The sequence below is a fragment of the Antechinus flavipes genome, chromosome 2 (assembly GCF_016432865.1).
Source record: "Antechinus flavipes isolate AdamAnt ecotype Samford, QLD, Australia chromosome 2, AdamAnt_v2, whole genome shotgun sequence".
NCBI classification, from domain to species: Eukaryota; Metazoa; Chordata; class Mammalia; order Dasyuromorphia; family Dasyuridae; genus Antechinus; species Antechinus flavipes.
This window is the reverse complement of record NC_067399.1, coordinates 615,566,546-615,587,451: the sequence shown is the minus strand read 5'-3', so window position 1 is coordinate 615,587,451 and position 20,906 is coordinate 615,566,546. Positions and strand designations below refer to the sequence as shown.

General features: G+C 36.7%; 1 protein-coding gene across 1 annotated transcript in view; it reads left to right on the top strand.

Moving 5' to 3' along the window:
• The window catches only part of HPSE2 (heparanase 2 (inactive)), a 298,488-nt gene that overhangs the window by 8,968 nt on the left and 268,614 nt on the right, over positions 1-20,906 (top strand). The window contains exon 2 of the mRNA XM_051981834.1: positions 1,258-1,429. Within this exon, the coding sequence (XP_051837794.1) occupies positions 1,278-1,429 (152 nt within the window). The 5' untranslated portion in view covers positions 1,258-1,277. The remainder of the gene's footprint in view (positions 1-1,257; positions 1,430-20,906) is intronic.

Genomic DNA, 20,906 nt, shown 5'->3' with positions numbered 1-20,906 from the left:
GATAAAAGGGGATATGACATAAGACTGAAACATGGCTAGGATGGACACAAGCTTATTCTACAAATCCTAGTTCTCAATAACCAGACATCAAACCCTTGAGATAAAAATAAAAAGAACTTTAGAATTTAAACTCTAAACTTAGAAATTTAACATAGCAAACTCATGGAACTTGTTCCATGGGATCCAGAGTGAAAATGTAAATAAGTTCAAGAAGAACTTTGATTTCTTCATGATGGAAAAACTCTGTAGCACTGGCAATAAGTGAATATGATCTAGATATACCATAGTAAAAATAGACTTGGGATTAAAAAAAACTCTGTAGCACTGGCAATAAGTAAAACTTTAACCACAGAAAATAAAGACCTTGAAGATAGAATATTTCATTTCTGTCTTTGTTACCTTGGGACAGTATAGTCACTACTACATAGTAAACTTTTATAAATGTAGAGTGATTGATTGGGTACTGATGTTATTCAAAGAAAACATAACATCAGAAAACTTGGAATCCACTTTGGGGAATGATGAATAAAATATACCCCTACAACTACTGTAAAAATTAGAATGTGTCCACATGATATTTTATGAGATGTAATGCTAGGGCAGTTTAAAAGAGAATTCAAAATCATGAAGCATTTCCAAACAATCCTCTATCTGTGGAAAGATGGGAAAACAAAACTTGACAAGGCTTAGTGAAGAATAAATAAAATGATCAAGATGATGAAAAGATCATCTTGAAAATGCAAAGTAAGAAGCTGAGTACATATAAATGCAATCTATTCCTTAAATCTGTAAGCAATGAGTGATAAAAGGGGATATGACATAAGACTGAAACATGGCTAGGATGGACACAAGCTTATTCTACAAATCCTAGTTCTCAATAACCAGACATCAAACCCTTGAGATAAAAATAAAAAGAACTTTAGAATTTAAACTCTAAACTTAGAAATTTAACATAGCAAACTCATGGAACTTGTTCCATGGGATCCAGAGTGAAAATGTAAATAAGTTCAAGAAGAACTTTGATTTCTTCATGATGGAAAAACTCTGTAGCACTGGCAATAAGTGAATATGATCTAGATATACCATAGTAAAAATAGACTTGGGATTAAAAAAAACTCTGTAGCACTGGCAATAAGTGAATATAGTATAGCTATACCATAGTAGAAATTGACTTGGGAGCAGAAAAGAAGGCAAGATTTTGTGACCAGAAGGTCAATACTACCTGATACTAATTTTAAAAATTTGCTTTTTATCTAGAGCCAAACAACTATAGGACTATGAATGGCCGTGCAGTGAATGGCAGTCAGTTGGGAAAAGACTATATCCAATTAAAAAGCCTATTGCAGCCCATCAGAACTTACTCCAGGGCCAGCTTGTATGGGCCCAATATTGGGCGTCCCCGGAAGAATGTCATAGCTCTTCTAGATGGGTAAGTAAAATAGTTTTGAACAAATGAAAATACAATCCAATAACCTTCACAGGCTCATGACTCCTCCTGCTTCCCAATTACATACTAAGTCTCTTGAGGTAGTATGAGATAATGGATAGAAGTAATTGAAGTCAGGAAGAGTTGGATTCAAATATCATTGATGTTTGGTATTTGTGTAATTATGGACAAGTTATTTAATCTCTCTAAGCCTTTTTAAGCTTACAAGCTTCTCTAACAGAATAAATTATAAAAGGAGATGTACAAAGAGACTAGGCTTTATAGACAATAACATCATGAACCATTTTAGGTTTTTAATTATATTTACAAGAGATAGAGATGACAAACCATTCCAGTATCTTTGCCAAAAAAAAAAAGAAAAAAAAAACCAGTTATCATCACAAAGAGTTAGACACAACTAAAATGACTCAATAACAACATCAATACAGAAAATAGAAGCAAGGGCATTTAAAGAAAAGTGAAATCATAGGTATAGCAGAGTTTGACATAGTGTTAGAAATGTTAGAACTCAGAATAAGTTGAAAGTAGGACAGGTTTTTTTTTAAATGATTTTTATTACTATAGCAAATAAGCAAGCAGAATAGGTAAGATTGCTACTCAGGGTAGACAAAATGGGGATGAAGAATAATGAAAAGAAGATGTTTAGTAGCTGTTCAAACTTTTGTTTCAGTTCTAGTTTGTTTAGGTCGTTTCCCAACAATGAGGATTATCATTTTATCAAAAAATTACAAGAGAAAATGATTGTGTAGTTGATTCTCAAGATAAATGAGGAAACAGTGAAATTTATTTACCATTTTTATATTTCTGTATTACCATTTCTTGTTTTTGCAAATTGAACAATCTGCTCTTAGATTATTCTTTATTTGTTTGGTTTTGAGGGAATACTTCAGATACCCCTCATTGAAGAGACACCTTAGTTTCTTATGATTAAGTTCACATTGCAGGATATTCATTTTGGGTTATATCTCAAGCTTTTTGGAATATATTATCCATTCTCTTCTGCATTTGCTCATGAGTACAGACTGATTTTGTGCTATTAAAATTCCATATTTTTTATATTTGAAAATCTTCCTCCCTGGTTGCTTATAGAACTTACTGTTTGGCATTAGAATTGGAAAATTTAATCATAATATGTCTTAGAATTTGAAGTATAGAGGTTTGGGTTTTTTAAAGTTTCCTTTTTTGGAAACCGGATTTTTTCCCTTGGTGCTTTGTTTTCTGCGTCCAGAAGTTCTTGTCAGATTTCTTATATAATATCTTGTATTATGATGTTCAGGTTTTTTGACTTGTGTCCTGCTGGGGGGCCTATGATCCTTAAGTTGTCTTTACACAGCCTATGTTCAAGTTGAATATTTTTTGCTTGTATAGAGATAATGTGTTCTTTGACATTATTAATATTGACATTGTTGCTTTTTGCTTTATCTTTATCCAGATTCGCATTAATATATTTGATTTATCAATCCATTGTTTTCTCTTTTTTTGCTTTTGTTATAAAGACTTGCCACCTTGGATTTTCCAATTCTGAAAATTATTTCTTCCAGGGAAACCATGAATTATGCCATTTACTTTTGTCTAAGTTCTCTCAGAATTCTTATTTGTCTCTTGAACCATTGTGGAACATCTTTCTGTGATACTATGCTTTTTTTTTTTTTTAGAATCAACAGATTTCTGTGTTTCAGTGGATAATTATTAAATTTTCTTTGTCTTTCAATATTTAAAGATGTTTGTGAACTTTTGGTTGCCTTATGATACATTTTTCCTTCTTTTAGTGTCTTCCTAATTGATTTGTCTGTTTATGATATAGGTTTTTTTAACTGAGTTTTTTTGTTCCTGAGATCTTTGGTGCTTTTAATATTTTTTTCCTTTTTTGTTATCTTATTACTTACTTTCTGATAACTTCCCTATTGACACAGGGTTTACCTTAAAGCTATCTCAGGCTCCTACCATATTGCTGTATTTGCTTTTCATCCACCTTACTCTTTGACCCAAGTAACTTCTGGAGGGATGGTATCTAGCTAGAAGCCAGTCACCTTTTCTTTAGGTACAGTGCAACCTCTCATCCTAACCCATGTAGTTCGCAGAGAAGGCTAAATCAGCATTTTCTATTTTTTGTAGAAGTTGGAAAGGCAGAGTAAGTTTCTGCAGTTTGGGGGTTCTTCATCCTAGGGATGACCCCCAGCATCACAAAGTTCCACCTTATATTTACCTCCTCCTCCCTTGCATATGGCTAGGTATAGTTGAAGTCTGCTGATTATTGCAACAAAATGCAGGGATAAAAGCAGGGATGACATGTGTTGACCAAGGCTAAAACAATGGAGAAATTCAAAGTGTCATCTAGAGGACAAGCTGATAATTGATTTATATGTCCTTACATAACCTGAAGTCTGGTGGGTAAGTGCTGAGGGAACTGCTGAGGAAATAATGTTTGCCACTACTGAATTCGCATGTCTCCTTGGTTTCTTCTGTGGAGACAACTATAATTTCTCTACCTCTGGAACAGATCTTTTTCTTTTGTTTTTGGTTGCTGTTTGTTTGTTCGTTCATTTGTTTTAAAGTAAATGGGGGCTAGAGAAATTCCTTGTGGTCATATGACCCAGAACATCCATGAACCTATACAGTAACCTTGACAGGTTCAAGTCACCAGGCTCAGATGACCTATATTCCAGAATGCTGAAACAGGCTGATATAATTACTCACCATTGTCAGTGATCTTTTAAATCAGATTGTTGAGAAAAGGAAAGGTATTTTAATCTCGGAAAAAATATAATATCTTGATTTCTTATTTAAAAAGGAAGGTGAAGAGAATGAAACCTGAAGACTAGAGGTAAAGATTTTCACTTTGATACCTGGAAAATTCTTGAATATCAATAAAACAATAATTAGTGAATATCTAGAAATGAAAGTGATTTTTGTTACTATAGAGTAGCTTCATTAAGAAGATGCCATGTCCTACTAATCTCATTTTCTTTTTAAAGAATTATCAGGCAAGTTGTTTTTAGTTATTTCAGTCATTTTCAATTTTGTGACTTCCTTTGGGATTTTCTTGGTAAAAATACTGGAGTGGTTGCCATTTCCTTCTCCAGCTCATTTTATAGATGAGGAAACTAAGGCAAACAAGGTTGGGTGATTTTCCCACTGTCACACAGCTGGCAAATATCTGAGGTCAGATTTGAACTTAATAGGAACTTAAGTCTTCCTAAATCCTAATCCCAGCACTCAGTTCACTCTATCACCTACTTTCTCACTAGTCAGCATTGAGGAATTTTATAAGTATGGTTTATCTATATTTTATCAAAGTCATTGATAGATTTCTTGTGAACAAGATTAAGGGCTATGAATTAAAGAATAATCCATTTGGAAGGATTCAATAATTGTTGAATAACTCTTCAAAGAATAATAATTAGTGATTGGATGTCCACCATGGAAGAAAATCTCTCATAGAGTTCCCTTTAACATTTTTATTAGCTGAATGCATGCATTTCAAATTTATAAATAATAAATACCAATGTAGGAAGGATAGCAGACTTGTCAAATGACAGAATCAAGGAACTCAAAAGATCTTGATAGATTAGAGGAAGACATTAATAAAGTGAAATGTAATAGAAATAAATCTAAATCTTAGGCCTGGGTTCCAAAATCAACTTTACAAATACAAGATATAAGACATAAGTACAAAAATAAATTAGGTTAGAAAAAAACTGTAGGTTTTAGTGGGGCTGAAAGCTCAATATGAGTCAAGTGTGATTTTGCAGCCCCCATAATCTAATTTAATCTTGGACCTCCATGAAAGTTATTGGCCTACTAGACTCACTCTACCTTAGGTCTTAAAATGTTCAGCTCTGGAAACTACATTTTAGAATGCTCACTAGTACAAACTGGGGAGTTTCTAGAGGAAGGCAAATAAGATAATAAAGAGCTTTGAAAACATTCTATAGGTCTGGAGATACTTGCTTATAATCACTACTCCTTGGAGAAAGGGCAGAAGATGGCAGATTTTTGAGCTGTAGGTCAACTAAAGACAGTGAGGGCTCTGCACTAAATCCAGCACCAATATGGTGATATTTTGGGAACTAAGAAAGACTGAAGTTTCCTAAGGAGATGTGAACCAACTCAGTGAGAAAAATGGAGACCAATGCTTCTTTGTCAATCAGTACTAGAATTGGGTCCATGCATGGCTGTTATACTTTCATCCTGGGAAAGACAGAGAGACCCTGTTTTCTTTTTTTTTTTTTCAATTTATTTTTTTATTATAGTTTTTTATTTGCAAGATATATGCATGGGTAATTTTTCAATATTGACCCTTGTGTTCCAAATTTTCCACTCCTTACTCCCCCCACCTTCTCTAGATGGCAGATAGTCCAATACATGTTAAATATGTTAAATCCTATATATATATATACAGTTTTTAAAAGGCAAACATGTTTAAAAATCATTTTTACATGTAATTGGGGAAACACTGAAATACTATTTTTAAAAAAATTTCAGATTCTGGGGCTAGATGATCATTAGGGGCTTTTTCAAGCTTCAACATTCTGTAATTGTCATTTGTTTTTAATAAATGAATGACATTAAATTGTATGAATAATCTTTGATTTCTTCTTCTACTCTCACTTTGAAATCCAGACAGAAACAGGAGAGGGAACTTTCCTTTTTGCCCTGTCATCCCACAGAGGGCTCTGAAATGTTGGCACAGAATGAAGCATCCCTCCCATAGCCCTATGGGAAGTTATGTTGCTCAAGTGCCTTCTGTATCTAGGATATTGTCCCAGTCTCAAATTTGTCAGAAGAAAATTATTTTTATGCTTCTCCAGTAGTTCAGTGCTTAGAATTATGAGCAGAGTCTTCTGAGATAATGTTCTAATCCCTCTCTTAATTCTTCCCAGAATACAGAAGTCTCCCAACTAATGAAAGAATTGTGAGTATAAAGCAATATTCTTGGTTCTGTATGCATAGATAAAACAGATGGCACAGGTTTCATATCCCTTTGACCCTGCCATTTCTCTGCCACAAATTTACTGTTTATGAGACTTTTTGTATTTGATTGATTTATTTAATATTTTCCCAGTTACATTCAAGACAATTTTTTTACATTTGTTTTTAATTTTTTGAGTTCTATGTTCTCTTCCTTATCCCCATTCACAATTAAGAAATCAATTGTGAAATCATGCAAAACATTTTTATAAAAGTCAAATTGTGAAAGAAAGCATAGATCTCCTATCCTAAGAAAATAAAAACCTTTGAGAAAAATTAAGTTTAAGAGAGAAGCAGAGACACAGAGAGAGAGAGACAGACAGAGAAAGAGAGACAGAGATAGAGACAAAGACAGAGACAGAGAGGAAAAGAGACAGAGACACAGAGAGGGGTGGGAGGGGGAGAGTGAGGGGGGGGAGAGAGAGGGAGGAAAAAGAGGGAGGGGGGAACAGAGAGAGGAGGGAAGGAGAGAGAGAGCAGAAGAAGAGAGGGGGGGAGAAGAGAAGAATGGAGAGAGAGGGGGGAGAGAGAGAGAGACAGAGAAGGAGACAGAGAGAGAGAGAGAGAGAGAGAGAGAGAGAGAGAGAGAGAGACAGAGAGGGAGACAGAGAGAGAGAAACAGACAGAGAGAGAGAGAGCGAGAGAGACAGACACATACAGAAAGAGAGAGAGAGAGAGAGAGAGAGAGAGAGAGAGAGAGAGAGAGAGAACAAACTTCAATCTATAGTCAGACACAATCAGTTTCTTCTCTGGATATGGATAGAATTATTCATCATAAGTCCTTCAGAGTAGTCACGGATGATTGCACTATTGAGAATAGCAAAGTATGATACTTTCTGGTGGTGGTGGTGATGGTGTGTGTGTGTGTGGGGGGGGTGTACAAAGAAACGCATGTGGCTTAGCTCATCCAAATACGATGCTACACACTTATATAGGATGGTGGGATGAACTATAAAGAGCCCTGCCTTTAGAATGAGAAAACCCACATTTGAATTTGGGTTACATTTATGACCCTTAGTCAGCACAGAATAATAACTGACATACACATCACTCTAACATTTGCCAAGCACCCTACATACCCTCTTTTATCCTATCCTGACAGTCACCTGACAGGCATTATCACATCCATTTTACAGATGGAGAAACTGAGACACTGAGACTTTGACTTGGCTGTAGGAGCACAGATGAATAAATGTCAGAAGTGGCATTCTAAGTGCCATTTTTTCTGATCAGGTTCTTTCTACTGGCCCATACTCCCCCCGTCAAGAGCCTGCTCTGGGCATTTCCTTGCTCTGGGGCTGGGAATTGACAATTTTGTAAAAGGTTCTCTGATCCGCCATATGTAGAAGAAGCAAATCTTTATTGCAGGAGAGAAAACAGAGCCTTGCTTGGATTTTGTCATGACCTCTTGGCATGTGAGAGCCAGAGCTCATCTTCCTCCCAACTCTGAGGGCAGAGAAGACTAGAGCTGGGAGGTTGGACTCGGCACTGTCGGTGTCATGAGGATGATATAGGGCTCTGCTCTGGCCGGAAAGCTGTCTCCAGTACATGAGCTCAGCCCAGTGGGAAGATACACAGCTGGGGACAATTTGCTTCAAGTAATTATCACAATGTTATTTCTAATAATTGCTCTGTTTTGTTTCAACTATAAACTATTGAACCAAAATGTAGACGAAAAGAAGAAAGTAAATCCTTTCTTTTGGGTTCATAATTGGAGAGACTGCTGTCCCACTATCCCTGGAGAGAAAATAGAGCTTCCAAACAGCTGGTGTGGGCTCAACAGAAGGAGTGTTCACTGACAATGGGGATTTTTTGCTCCCTACTGGTGAATATTGTTGACTGCTCCTTACATTAGTTCAGCAGATATTTATTAAGGTCCTACTATGTGCTGTTGTCTAGAGCCAATACTCTTTTTTTTTAGGTGGGGAAAACTGGAGCTATGTGATTTGTCCACAGTCACTTTGGTAGTAATTATCTGAGGTCATATTTGAACACAGGTCTTCCTGCCCCCAGTGTACATAATAATTTTTTCCTTCCCTTTTATTTCTAAATGTTTAACAATGGACTCTTCAAAAAATGACCCACTTCTTTTTTTTTTTTGATTATCATATAATCTTCTTTGTGTGTGTGTGTGTGTGTGTGTGTGTGTGTGTTTTGTTTTTTTTTTAATATAACTTTTTATTGACAGAACCCATGCCAGGGTAATTTTTTTACAACATTATCCCTTGCACTCGCTTCTGTTCCGATTTTTCCCCTCCCTCCCTCCACCCCCTCCCCTAGATGGCAAGCAGTCCTATACATGTTAGATATATTGCAGTATATCCTAGATACAATATATGTGTGCAGAACCGAACAGTTCTCTTGTTGCACAGGGAGAATTGGATTCAGAAGGTAAAAATAACCCGGGAAGAAAAACAAAAATGCAAATAGTTTACATTCATTTCCCAGTGTTCTTTCTTTGGGTGTAGCGGCTTCTGTCCATCATTTATCCATTGAAACTCAGTTAGGTCTCTTTGTCAAAGAAATCCCCTTCCATCAGAATACATCCTCATACAATATCGTTGTCGAACTGTATAATGATCTCCTGGTTCTGCTCATTTCACTTAGCATCAGTTCATGTAAGTCTCGCCAAACCTCTCTGTATTCATCCTGCTGGTCATTTCTTACAGAACAATAATATTCCATAACATTTATATACCACGATTTACTCAACCATTTTCCAACTGATGGGCATCCATTTAATTTCCAGTTTCTAGCCACTACAAACAGGGCTGCCATAAACATTTTGGTACATACAGGCCCCTTTCCCTTCTTTAGTATTTCTTTAGGGTATAAGCCCAGTAGTAACACTTCTAGATCAAAGGCTATGCACAGTTTGATAACTTTTTGGGCATAATTCCAGATTGCTCTCCAGAATGGTTGGAGTTGTTCACAACTCAACCAACAATGCATCAGTGTCCCAGTTTTCCCGCATCCCCTCCAACATTCATCATTATTTTTTCCTGTCATCTTAGCCAATCTGACAGGTGTGTAGTGGTATCTCAGAATTGAAATGACCCACTTCTAAATTTAAACTACATCATTAATATTTTTTTCAGCATTTTCTGAAGTCTAGAGCAGTGGTGTCCAATAGAAGGCAAACAGTATTCCAGAACTTTTTTGGATCAGATTAAAATGTAATTGGGAGATGTTTCACAAAATAAATAGAAATAGAAAAAGAATATAGATAATGTGAATGTGTGATTTTCATCTGAAGGCTTTTGGCCTTTAGTGTCTTTGGAGTTTGAGATCTGTTCTTCCCTGTCTCCATAATAGCCATCTATGATCAGAGCTCTTTTTGCCTTTTTGTTCATTTTTAAAGGTTGAGGTCTGTTCTTAGGGCAAAGGGAAGATGATCCCAAGCTTCCTCTATAGGCTACAATAGTGGAGGCCAACCACTGCTGGGTGGTTATGGCCAAGTCCCACTTGTTATCCTGGGGTTCAGTGACTCACTATTTGCCTTCTGTAATTGCATAGTAGGTCTCATAACTAGTCTGCTTATCCACTAGCTTTTGAACCATGACAGAATAGCCAATGCTGCTGTATTCTGATTAAGAGCCTCCCAGTAGATTCTTTTGTTAGAGTTCAAATGTTGGAGTTTGTTCTTCTCAGGGCACAGCCGGTTTAGAGGCTTAGAGCCCTTCGGATGTCTCCAAATCCAAAGGTTCTGTCCTTCAGCCTCTGCCTCTGCTTTCTTCTGCCTCCAACAGAGATGGAAGATCTCTCTTATCTCCTTCTGGGGAGCCCAGCACCAACTTGCCGCGGAGAGAGGGCTTCTGGCGTAGCTCCACTGAAATCCCAAAAGTGTTCTCTGCAGCAGAGTCGTTTCTCTCGAGTCTAGCGTGATCAGCCAGCCAAGAGGAAAAAATGTATTCTGGAATGGCTGTCTCGCCTTATATGTGAACCTTCTGAGAGAATGGGATTATGGGTTTTCTCCCATAGTGCTCTCTGGCCCAAAGAGCTTTAAGGTGTGGACTTTGAGTAAAGGTGGGAACACAAGCCTTGTCTTGATTAGTTCTACTTAGTACCTTGTTTCAGGTTCTGGCCAAAACAACTTCTTGTAAGATTAGATCAACTCTAATTACTTAGCAGTTAGTAAGGATTCCAACATTCTTTCAGTTCAAAAACTTTTCTGCCCTAGACCTTCCTGCACTATATCTGTGTTGGGCTATATCCTCCCTGCCTGATTGAAACAGATCTTTCCTGAAGTTCTTCTAAAATATCTTCTACTGGAAATTTGTTACACTCCAAATATTTGTGAGTTTTTGTCACTCCAAAATTTATTCAGAGGCTTGATCTGGTATTGATTCTGAGGAGAGCCAGGAGAAACTTGGTCAAAGACCTGTTTACTCTCTTCCATCTTGGTTCTGTCCCCTGAATGTGGAGTTTTCTAAGTCAATTTGTCCTGGCAGGGTTTGTCATAAATGTTTCTATTTGAGTTTGACACTATCAATTAATCAGTCAACAAACATATTAACCACCTGAGTGTCAAGCTCTGTGCTCTCTACCTTCAAAGAGCTCCTAATCTAATTCAGGAAACAAAAAGCAAACAAATACATACGTGCAAACCATATATAGGAAATAATTAAGATAAGGAAAGCACCAGAATTAATTGGTTCAGGCAGTCAACGAAACAGTAAATTAAACCTTGATTGATACTGTTTGCCAAAGTTAAAAATCCCAACAGAGCAGTATGAGCTATCTCATTACATCCCTGCTTACTACTCCCTAAAAGGAGGAAGGGGCAAGGAGCAAACTATAAGGTAGGATGTTGAAAAGAGCCTTAGGCTGACAATCAGAAGAACCCATTCAAGTCCCAACTTCCCCACTGGCTACAACATCCCCCTTTCATAATGTGAGGCATCCAACTGCATTCCTCTGTACTTCCCTATCTATAAAATGGAGATGTTGCCATCATGCCTGCATTTATTTAGTGAAAAATGCCTCATGCAGATGTATGCCTGAGGGAGGATGGGTCTCTGAACTAATCACTCATCATGATTTGTAAATGACTCATTGACTGTGTCTCTGACTGGTCCAAGGGCCACTAAATAGTTACAAGCTGAAGTGAATATTAGATTAAGAAGCAAACAAAATGAGAACAGCCAGAAAATGAGAGGAATCCTAAGTAGTGAAGTAAAATTTTTTTAATTGAAGTTTTTTATTTTCAAAATATATGAAAGGATAATTTTTCAAAACTGAATCTTGAAAAACCTCGTGTTCCCATTTTCCCCTTCTTCTCCCCCCTCTCCTAGATGCATGCAATCTGATATATGTTAAAACATAGTAAAATATATGTTAAATCCAATAGAGGCACACATATTTATACTATTATCTTGCTGCACAAGAAAAATTAGATCAAAAAGTAAAAAAAAGAAAAAAGAAAAAAAGAAAATGAGAAAGAAAATAAAATTCAAGCAAACTACAACACAAAGAGTGAAAATGCTGTGGTGTGATCTACCCTCAGTTCTCACAGTCCTCTCTGTGGGTGTAAATGATTCTCTCCATCAGAGGTCTATTGGAACTGGCCTGAATAATATCATTGTTAAAAAGAACCATATCCATCAGAATTGATCATTCATTGTGTGATCTTGTTGCCATGTATAATGATCTCCTGGTTCTGCTCATTTCACTCAGCATCAGTTCATGTAAGTCTCTCCAAGCCTGTCTGTATTCATCCTGCTCATCGTTTCTTACAGAACAATAATATTCCATAATATTCATCTAACATAGCTTATTCAGCCATTCTCCAACTGATGGGCATCCACTCAGGTTTCAGTTCCTTGCCACTACAAACAGAGCTGTGACAAACATTTTGGCACATACAGGTCCCTTTCCCTTCTTTAGTATCTTTTTGGGGTATAAGCCCAGTAGAAATAAAGCTGGATCAAAGGGTATGCACAGTTTGATAACCCTTTGGAAAGTTCCAAATTGTTCTCCAGAATGGTTGGATCCGTTCACAATTCCACCAACAATGTATCTGTGTACCAGTTTTCCTACATCTCCTCCAATATTTGTCATTATCTTTTCTTGTCATCTTAGCCAATCTGATAGGTATGTAGTACTCCAAAGTTGTCTTAATTTGCATTTCTCTGATCAATAATGATTTAAGGCACCTTTTTATATGACTATAAATGGTTTCAGTTTCTTCATCTGAAAATTGTCTATTCATATCCTTTGACCATTTATCAATTGGTGAATGGCTGGAATTCTTATAAATTTAAGTCAATTCTCTATATATTTTAGAAAGAGGCCTTTATCAGAATCCTTGAATGTAAAAATGTTTTCCCAATTGTTTCCCTTCTAATCTTGTCTGCATTAGTTGTGTTTGTACAAAAACTTTTGAACTTATCATCAAAATTATCTACTGTCTGGTCAATAATTATCTCCATAATGATCTCCAGTTCTTTTTTGGTCACAAATTCTTTCCTTCTCCACAGATCTGAAAGTGAAGTAAAATTCTTGAAGAGACTATACCAGTAATGGTGTCATTATTGAATGTCAGAACTGAAAAGAACCTTTTTGTTTTATAAATGATATAGCTTAGTCCTGGATAAGGGAGACTTGTCCCAAGTCACATGACTCATTTTCTTGGGTATCCAAGTGATAGCAGTTTGTAGAAATTTGGGCAGTAAGTAGAGAGAAGCTAGAGCCAGACTCATTGAGAGACAATAGAAACTGCTCAGGTCTAGGGCCTAGATGTCTCCACATCTGGATTCTATGTGGGTTTTCGCCTCACTATTTCAAGTGGTAGAGGACTGAATTGATTAAACTCATGGACTCTCTACACATTTGTAAATGACATGCCTGGACTTCTGGCCAAGATGGCGGAGAGGAGGCACACAGCTGTGTAAGCTCCGCGTTTTCTCTCAGAATCCATTTCATTACAAGCCTCTGAATTGATGCTTGACTGAAAAAAACCCACAAATAGTTACCAAGAGAAGCCATCCTTGAGATTCGCCAAGAAAGGTCTGTTTTTGCGTGAGGGCGGGGACAGTTTTAGATCGGGCACAGGCGGCGGGCAGCGGCAGACAGCAGCAGCTGAGAGCACGGGAGCAGACTGGAGAGGGGGTGGGGTGCGATCGCAGCAGTCTCTGCGGGGAGAGCTTTGCTACAGGATTGGATACTTTGCTCCAGCAGCAAGTCAGCAGCCCAGCAGAGAAGCTAAAAACACCAGGCGAAGAATACAACCCCAAACAGCTGGAGTCTCTCGGGACCTGGCCGCTCCCCCTTTTCCCCCCACAGTGACTCAGCACGCTCTGGGATCTCAGAGCGCAGGCGCAGCACAGTAGGACTAGTGCCTCACTGCTGCCCCCCGCAGTCTGTAGAGGAAGCTCAGTAACACCACCCAGCCCCTCCCCCAAAGAAAGCAGACTCCATTCAGGGTTTTTTTCTTTTTTTCTTTTTGCTAGTTTGTCTTTGATTCTTCTCTGACAAAATGAGCAAAAAATTGAAGAGGACTTTAAACCTTGACAGCTTCTATACAGATAGAGAGCAGACTCTAAATCCTGAGGAGACTAAAAACAGACTGTCCCCAGGTGAATCCCCAAAGGAGGAGATCATCTGTTCCTCAGCACAGATGAACCTCATAGAAGAAGTTAAAAAGGCTCTCACAAGGGAGCTAGAAGAAAAATGGGAAAAGCAGAGTGAGGCTTGGCAAAAGGAGAGGGAGGCTTGGCAAGAGAGTCTGGAGAAGTCATCCCACTCATTTAAAGAGAGAGTGGATAAAGAAATAAAATCCTTGAAAAATAGGATTAGTGAACTGGAAACAGAAAACAGCTCTCTAAAAAACAAAATTGGCGAAATGGAAAAAAATTCCACAGAATAAAAGAACTCAATTGGACAATTAGAAAAAGATATTAGAAAAGTGAATGAAGAAAATACTTCATTGAAAACCAGAATTGATGGCTAGAATGACAGGGAAAGATAATGGGGAATGTTGGAGGGGATGTGGGAAAACAGGGACACTGATACATTGTTGGTGGAATTGTTAACACATCCAGCCATTCTGGAGAGCAATTTGGAACTATGCTCAAAAAGTTATCAAACTGTGCATATCCTTTGATCCAGCAGTGTTTCTACTGGGCTTATACCCCAAAGAGATACTAAAGAAAGGAAAGGGACCTGTATGTGCCAAAATGTTTATGGCAGCCCTGTTTGTAGTGGGTAGAAGCAGGAAAATGAAAGGATGTCCATCAATTGGAGAATGGCTGGGTAAATTGTGGTATATGAATGTTATGGAATATTATTGTTCTGTAAGGAATGACCAGCAGGATGAATACAGAGAGGACTGGCGAGACTTACATGAACTGATGCTGAGTGAAATGAGCAGAACCAGGAGATCATTATATACCTCAACAACAGTACTGTTTGAGGATGTATTCTGATGGAAGTGGATCTCTTTGATAAAGAGAGCCTTAATTGATCAAGGATGGACAGAAGCAGCTATACCCAGAGAAAGAACCCTGGGAAATGAATATAAACTGCTTGCATTATTGTTTTTCTTCCCGGGTTATTTATACCTTCTGAATTCAATTCTCCCTGTGCAACAAGAAAACTGTTCAGTTCTGCACACATATATTGTATCCAGAATATACTGCAACCCATTCAACATGTAAAGGACTGCTTGTCATCTGGGGGAGGGGGTGGAGAGAGGGAGGGGAAAAATCAGAACAGAAGTGAATGCAAGGGATAATGTTGTAAAAAATTACCCTGGCATGGGTTCTATCAATAAAAAGTTATTAAAAAAAAAAAAAAGAAAACCAGAATTGAACAATTGGAATTGAATGACTTGAGGAGACAAGAAGAATCAGTCAAGCAAATCCAAAAAAATTAAACAATGGAAAAGAATGTGAAATACCTTCTGGGGAAGACAACAGACCTGGAAAACAGATCCAGGAGAGACAATCTGAGAATCATTGGACTTCCAGAAAAGCATGATGAAAAAAAGAGCCTGGACACTATTTTCCAGGAAATTATCAAAGAGAACTGCCCAGAAGTCATAGAAACAGAGGGTAAAATAGACATTGAAAGAATTCATCGATCACCTACTGAAAGGGATCCTAAAATCAAAACACCAAGAAATATAGTGGCCAAATGCCAGAACCCTCAGACAAAGGAAAAAATACTGCAAGCGGCTAGAAAAACCCAATTCAAGTATCAAGGAGCCACAATAAGGATCACCCAGGATCTGGCAGCATCCACATCAAAGGATCAAAGGACCTGGAATATGATATGCCAAAAGGCTAAGGAACTTGGTATGCAACCAAAATTAACTTACCCAGCTAGAATGAGCATCTTTTTCCAGGGAAGAAGATGGACATTCAACAAAAAAAAGCGAATTTCACCTATTTTTGATGAAAAAGCCAGAACTTAACAAAAAGTTTGATCTACAAATATAGAACTCAAGAGAAATCTAAAAAGGTAAAGATTAATCTTGGGAACTATATTTCTGCTATAAAGATGTATAAAGAATACATGTATACCTTGTTCTAGAAAGTAGATGTGGAAAGGACATTGTACCAGAAAAGGGGTAAAGTGGGGGTAGTACATCTCATGAAGAGGCAAAGGAAACCTATTATATCTGAGGGAAAAAATGGAGGGGGATGAATATAGTGGGTATCTTACTGCCTTCAGAATTGGCTTTAAGAGAAAAATTTTAGACATATTCAATTTATGGTGAAACTACTCCCAACTCATTGAAAAGTGAGAAGGGAAAAGTAAAAAGGGAAGGAATAAGCTAAGTGGAAGGGAATATGGAAACTGTGAGGGAAAGGGGTAAGATAGGGGGAGGAACTCTAAGGTGGGGAGGGAGGGAAGGAGGGGGGAAGGGATACTAAAAAGGGAGGGCTGTGAGAAGCAAATGGTGCTCACAAGCTTAATACTGGGAAGGGGGGGAAGGTGGAAAGAAAGGAGAAAAGCATAAACAGGGGTTAACAAGATGGCAAGTAATATAGAATTGGTAATTTTAACCAAAAATGTGAACAGGATAAACTCCCCCATAAAGAGGAAGCAGTTAGCAGAATGGATTAAAAGCCAGAATCCTAATATGTTGTTTACAGGAAACACACCTGAAGCAGGAAACACTCATGCAGAGTAAAGGTAAAAGTTTGGAGCAAAATCTACTATGCTTCAGGTGAAGTCAAAAAAGCGGGGGTAGCCATCCTGATCTCAGATCAAGCTAAAGCAAAAATTGATCTAATTAAAAGAGATAAGGAAGGGCACTATATCTTGCTAAAGGGTAGCATAGATAATGAAGCAATATCAATATTAAACATATATGCACCAAGTGGTGTAGCATCTAAATTCTTAAAAGAGAAATTAAGAGAGCTGCAAGAAGAAATAGACAGCAAAACTATGATAGTGGGAGATCTCAACCTTGCACTCTCAGAGTTAGATAAATCAAACCACAAAATAAATAAGAAAGAAGTCAAAGAGGTAAATAGAATACTAGAAAAGTTAGATATGATAGATCTCTGGAGAAAATGTAATGGAGACAGAAAGGAATACACTTTCTTTTCAGCAGTTCATGGAACCTATACAAAAATTGACCATATATTAGGACATAAAAACCTCAAATTCAAATGCAGTAAGGCAGAAATAGTGAATGCATCCTTTTCAGACCACGATGCAATGAAAATTACATTCAACAAAAAGCCAGGGGAAAGTAGACCAAAAAATAATTGGAAACTAAATAATCTCATACTAAAGAATGATTGGGTGAAACAGCAAATCCTAGACATAATTAATAACTTCACCCAAGAAAACAATAATAATGAGACATTATGCCAAAATGTATGGGATGCAACCAAAGTGGTAATAAGGGGAAATTTCATATCTCTAGAGGCCTATTTGCATAAATAGAGAAAGAGAAGGTCAATGAATTGGGCTTGCAACTAAAAATGTTAGAAAAGGAACAAATTAAAAACCCCCAGTCAAACACTAAACTTGAAATTCTAAAAATAAAAGGAGACATCAATAAAATTGAAAGTTAAAAAACTATTGAATTAATTAATAAAACTAAGAGTTGGTTCTATGAAAAAACCAACAAAATAGACAAACTCTTAGTAAATCTGATTAAAAAAAGGAAAGAGGAAAATCAAATTGTTAGTCTTAAAAATGAAAAGGGAGAACTCGCCACTAATGAAGAGGAAATTAGAGCAATAATTAGGAGTTACTTTGCCCAACTTTATGCTAATAAATTCAACAACTTAAATGAAATAGAAGAATACTTCCAAAAATATAGCTTGCCCAAACTAACAGAGGAAGAAGTAAATATCCTAAACAGTCCCATCTCAGAAAAAGAAATAGAACAAGCTATTAACCAACTCCCTAAGAAAAAATCCCCAGGACCAGATGGATTTACATGTGAATTCTACCAAACATTTAAAGAACAATTAACTCCAATTCTAAATAAACTATTTGAAAAAATAGGGATTGAAGGAGTCCTACCAAACTCCTTTTATGACATAGACATGGTACTGATACCTAAACCAGGTAGGTTGAAAACAGAGAAAGAAAATTATAGACCAATCTCCCTAATAAATATTGATGCTAAAATCTTAAATAAAATATTAGCAAAAAGATTACAGAAAATCATCTTTAGGATAATACACTATGACCAAGTAGGATTTATACCAGGAATGCAGGGCTGGTTCAATATTAGGAAAACTATTAGCATAATCGACTATATCAATAACAAAATCCATATGATCATCTCAATAGATGCTTTTTATCAAAGCATTTGATAAAATCCAACATCCACTCCTAATAAAAACACTTGAGAGCATAGGAATAAATGGACTGTTCCTTAAAATAGTCAGGCGCATGTATTAAAAACCGTCAGTAAGCATCATATGCAATGGGGAAAAACTGGAACCTTTCCCAGTAAGATCTGGAGTGAAGCAAGATTGCCCACTATCACCATTATTATTCAATATTGTATTAGAAACACTAGCCTCTGCAATAAGAGTTGAAAAAGAGATTAAACGAATTAGAGTAGGCAATGAGGAAACCAAACTGTCACTCTTTGCAGATGATATGATGGTATACCTAGAGAACCCCAGAGATTCTACTAAAAAGCTATTAGAAATAATTCATAACTTTAGCAAAGTAGCAGGATACAAAATAAATCCCCATAAATCCTCAGCATTTTTATACATCACCAATAAAATCCAACAGCAAGAGATACAAAGAGAAATTCCATTCAAAATAATTGTTGACAGCATAAAATATTTGGGAATCTTATCTACCAAAGTCAGGCACTATATTAGCAAAATTACAAAAAACTTTCCACACAAAAAAGTCAGACTTAAATAATTGGAAAAATATTAAGTGCTCTTGGATAGGCTGAGCAAATATAATAAAGATGACAATGCTCCCTAAACTAATCTTTTTATTTGGTGCTATACCAATCAAACTTCCAAGAAAATATTTTAATGATCTATAAAAAATAACAACAAAATTCATATGTAACAATAAAAAGTCGAGAATCTCAAGGGAATTAATGAAAAAAAAATCAAATGAAGGTGGGCCTAGCTGTACCTGATCTAAAATTATATTATAAAGCAACAGTCACCAAAACCATTTGGTATTGGCTAAGAAATAGATTAGTTGATCAGTGGAATAGGTTAGGTTCACAAGACAGAATAGTCAACTATAGCAATTTAGTGTTTGACAAACCCAAGATCCTAACTTTTGGGATAAGAATTTATTATTTGATAAAAACTGCTGGGATAACTGGAAATTAGTATGGCAGAAATTAGGCATGGACCCACACTTAACACCGTATACCAAGATAAGATCAAAATGAGTCCATGATCTAGGTAAAAAGAACGAGATTATAAATAAATTAGAGGAACATAGGATAGTTTATCTCTCAGACTTGTGGAAGAGAAAGAATTTGTGACCAAAGATGAACTAGAGACCATTACTGATCACAAAATAGAAAATTTTGATTATATCAAATTAAAAAGCCTTTGTACAAACAAAACTAATGCAAGCAAGATTAGAAGGGAAGCAACAAACTTAGAAAATATCTTCATAGTTAAAGGTTCTGATAAAGGCCTCATTTCCAAAATATATAGAGAATTGACTCAAATTTATAAGAAACCAAGCCATTCTCCAATTGATAAATGGTCAAAGGATATGAGCAGACAATTTTCAGATGATGAAATTGAAACTATTATCATTCATATGAAAGAATGTTCCAAATCACTATTGATCAGAGAAATGCAAATTAAGACAACTCTGAGATACCACTACACACCTGTCAGATTGGCTAAGATGACAGGAAAAAATAATGATGAATGTTGGAGGGGATGCGGGAAAACTGGGACACTGATGCATTATTGGTGGAGTTGTGAACGAATCCAGCCATTCTGGAGAACAATCTGGAATTATGCCCAAAAAGTTATCAAAATGTGCATACCCTTTGATCTAGCAGTGTTACTTCTTGGCTTATATCCCAAAGAAATAGTAAAGAAGGGAAAGGGACCTGTATGTGCCAAAATGTTTGTGGCAGCCCTGTTTGTAGTGGCTAGAAACTGGAAATTGAATGGATGCCCATCAATTGGAGAATGGCTGGGTAAATTGTAGTATATAAATGTTATGGAATATTATTGTTCTGTAAGAAATGACAAGCAGGATGAATACAGAGAGGCTTGGAGAGACTTACATGAACTCATGCTAAGTGAAAAGATCAGAACCAGGAGATCATTATATACCTCAACAACGATACTGTTTGAGGATGTATTCTGATGGAAGTGGATCTCTTCGATAAAGAGAGCTAATTCAGTTTCAATTGATCAAGGATGGACAGAAGCAGCTATACCCCAAGAAAGAACACTGGGAAATGAATGTAAACTGTTTTCATTTTTCTTTTTCTTCCCGGGTTATTTTTACCTTCTCAATCCAATTCTCCCTGTGCAACAAGAGAACTGTTCGGTTCTGCAAACATATATTGTATCTAGGATATACTGCAACATATTTAACATATATAGGACTGCTTGCCATCTAGGGGAGGGGGTAGAGGGAGGGAGGGGAAAAATCGGAACAGAAGCGAGTGCAAGGGATAATGTTGTAAAAAAGTTACCCTGGCATGGGTTCTGTCAATATAAAGTTATTATAAAATAAAATAAAATTTAAAAAAAAAAGAAAAAAAATGACATGCCTGGCTTGCTGTGGACAAAAAAACAACAACAACAACAACAACAACAACAACAACAACAACAACAAAAACAAAATCATCTTTTGGTGACTACCTGCTCCCTATTATTTTATTTTTGTAAATGAGAAGCTGAGACTTATGACTGCTCAGAGCCACGTGTGTATTTTTTAAGTTGCAGAGCCTACTCTTGAACCCATTTTCAGAATTACAGCCTTTTCACTATGCCCAGCATGTTAATCTATCAGTATATGTTTATATCTAGATAGATACATATGAGACATG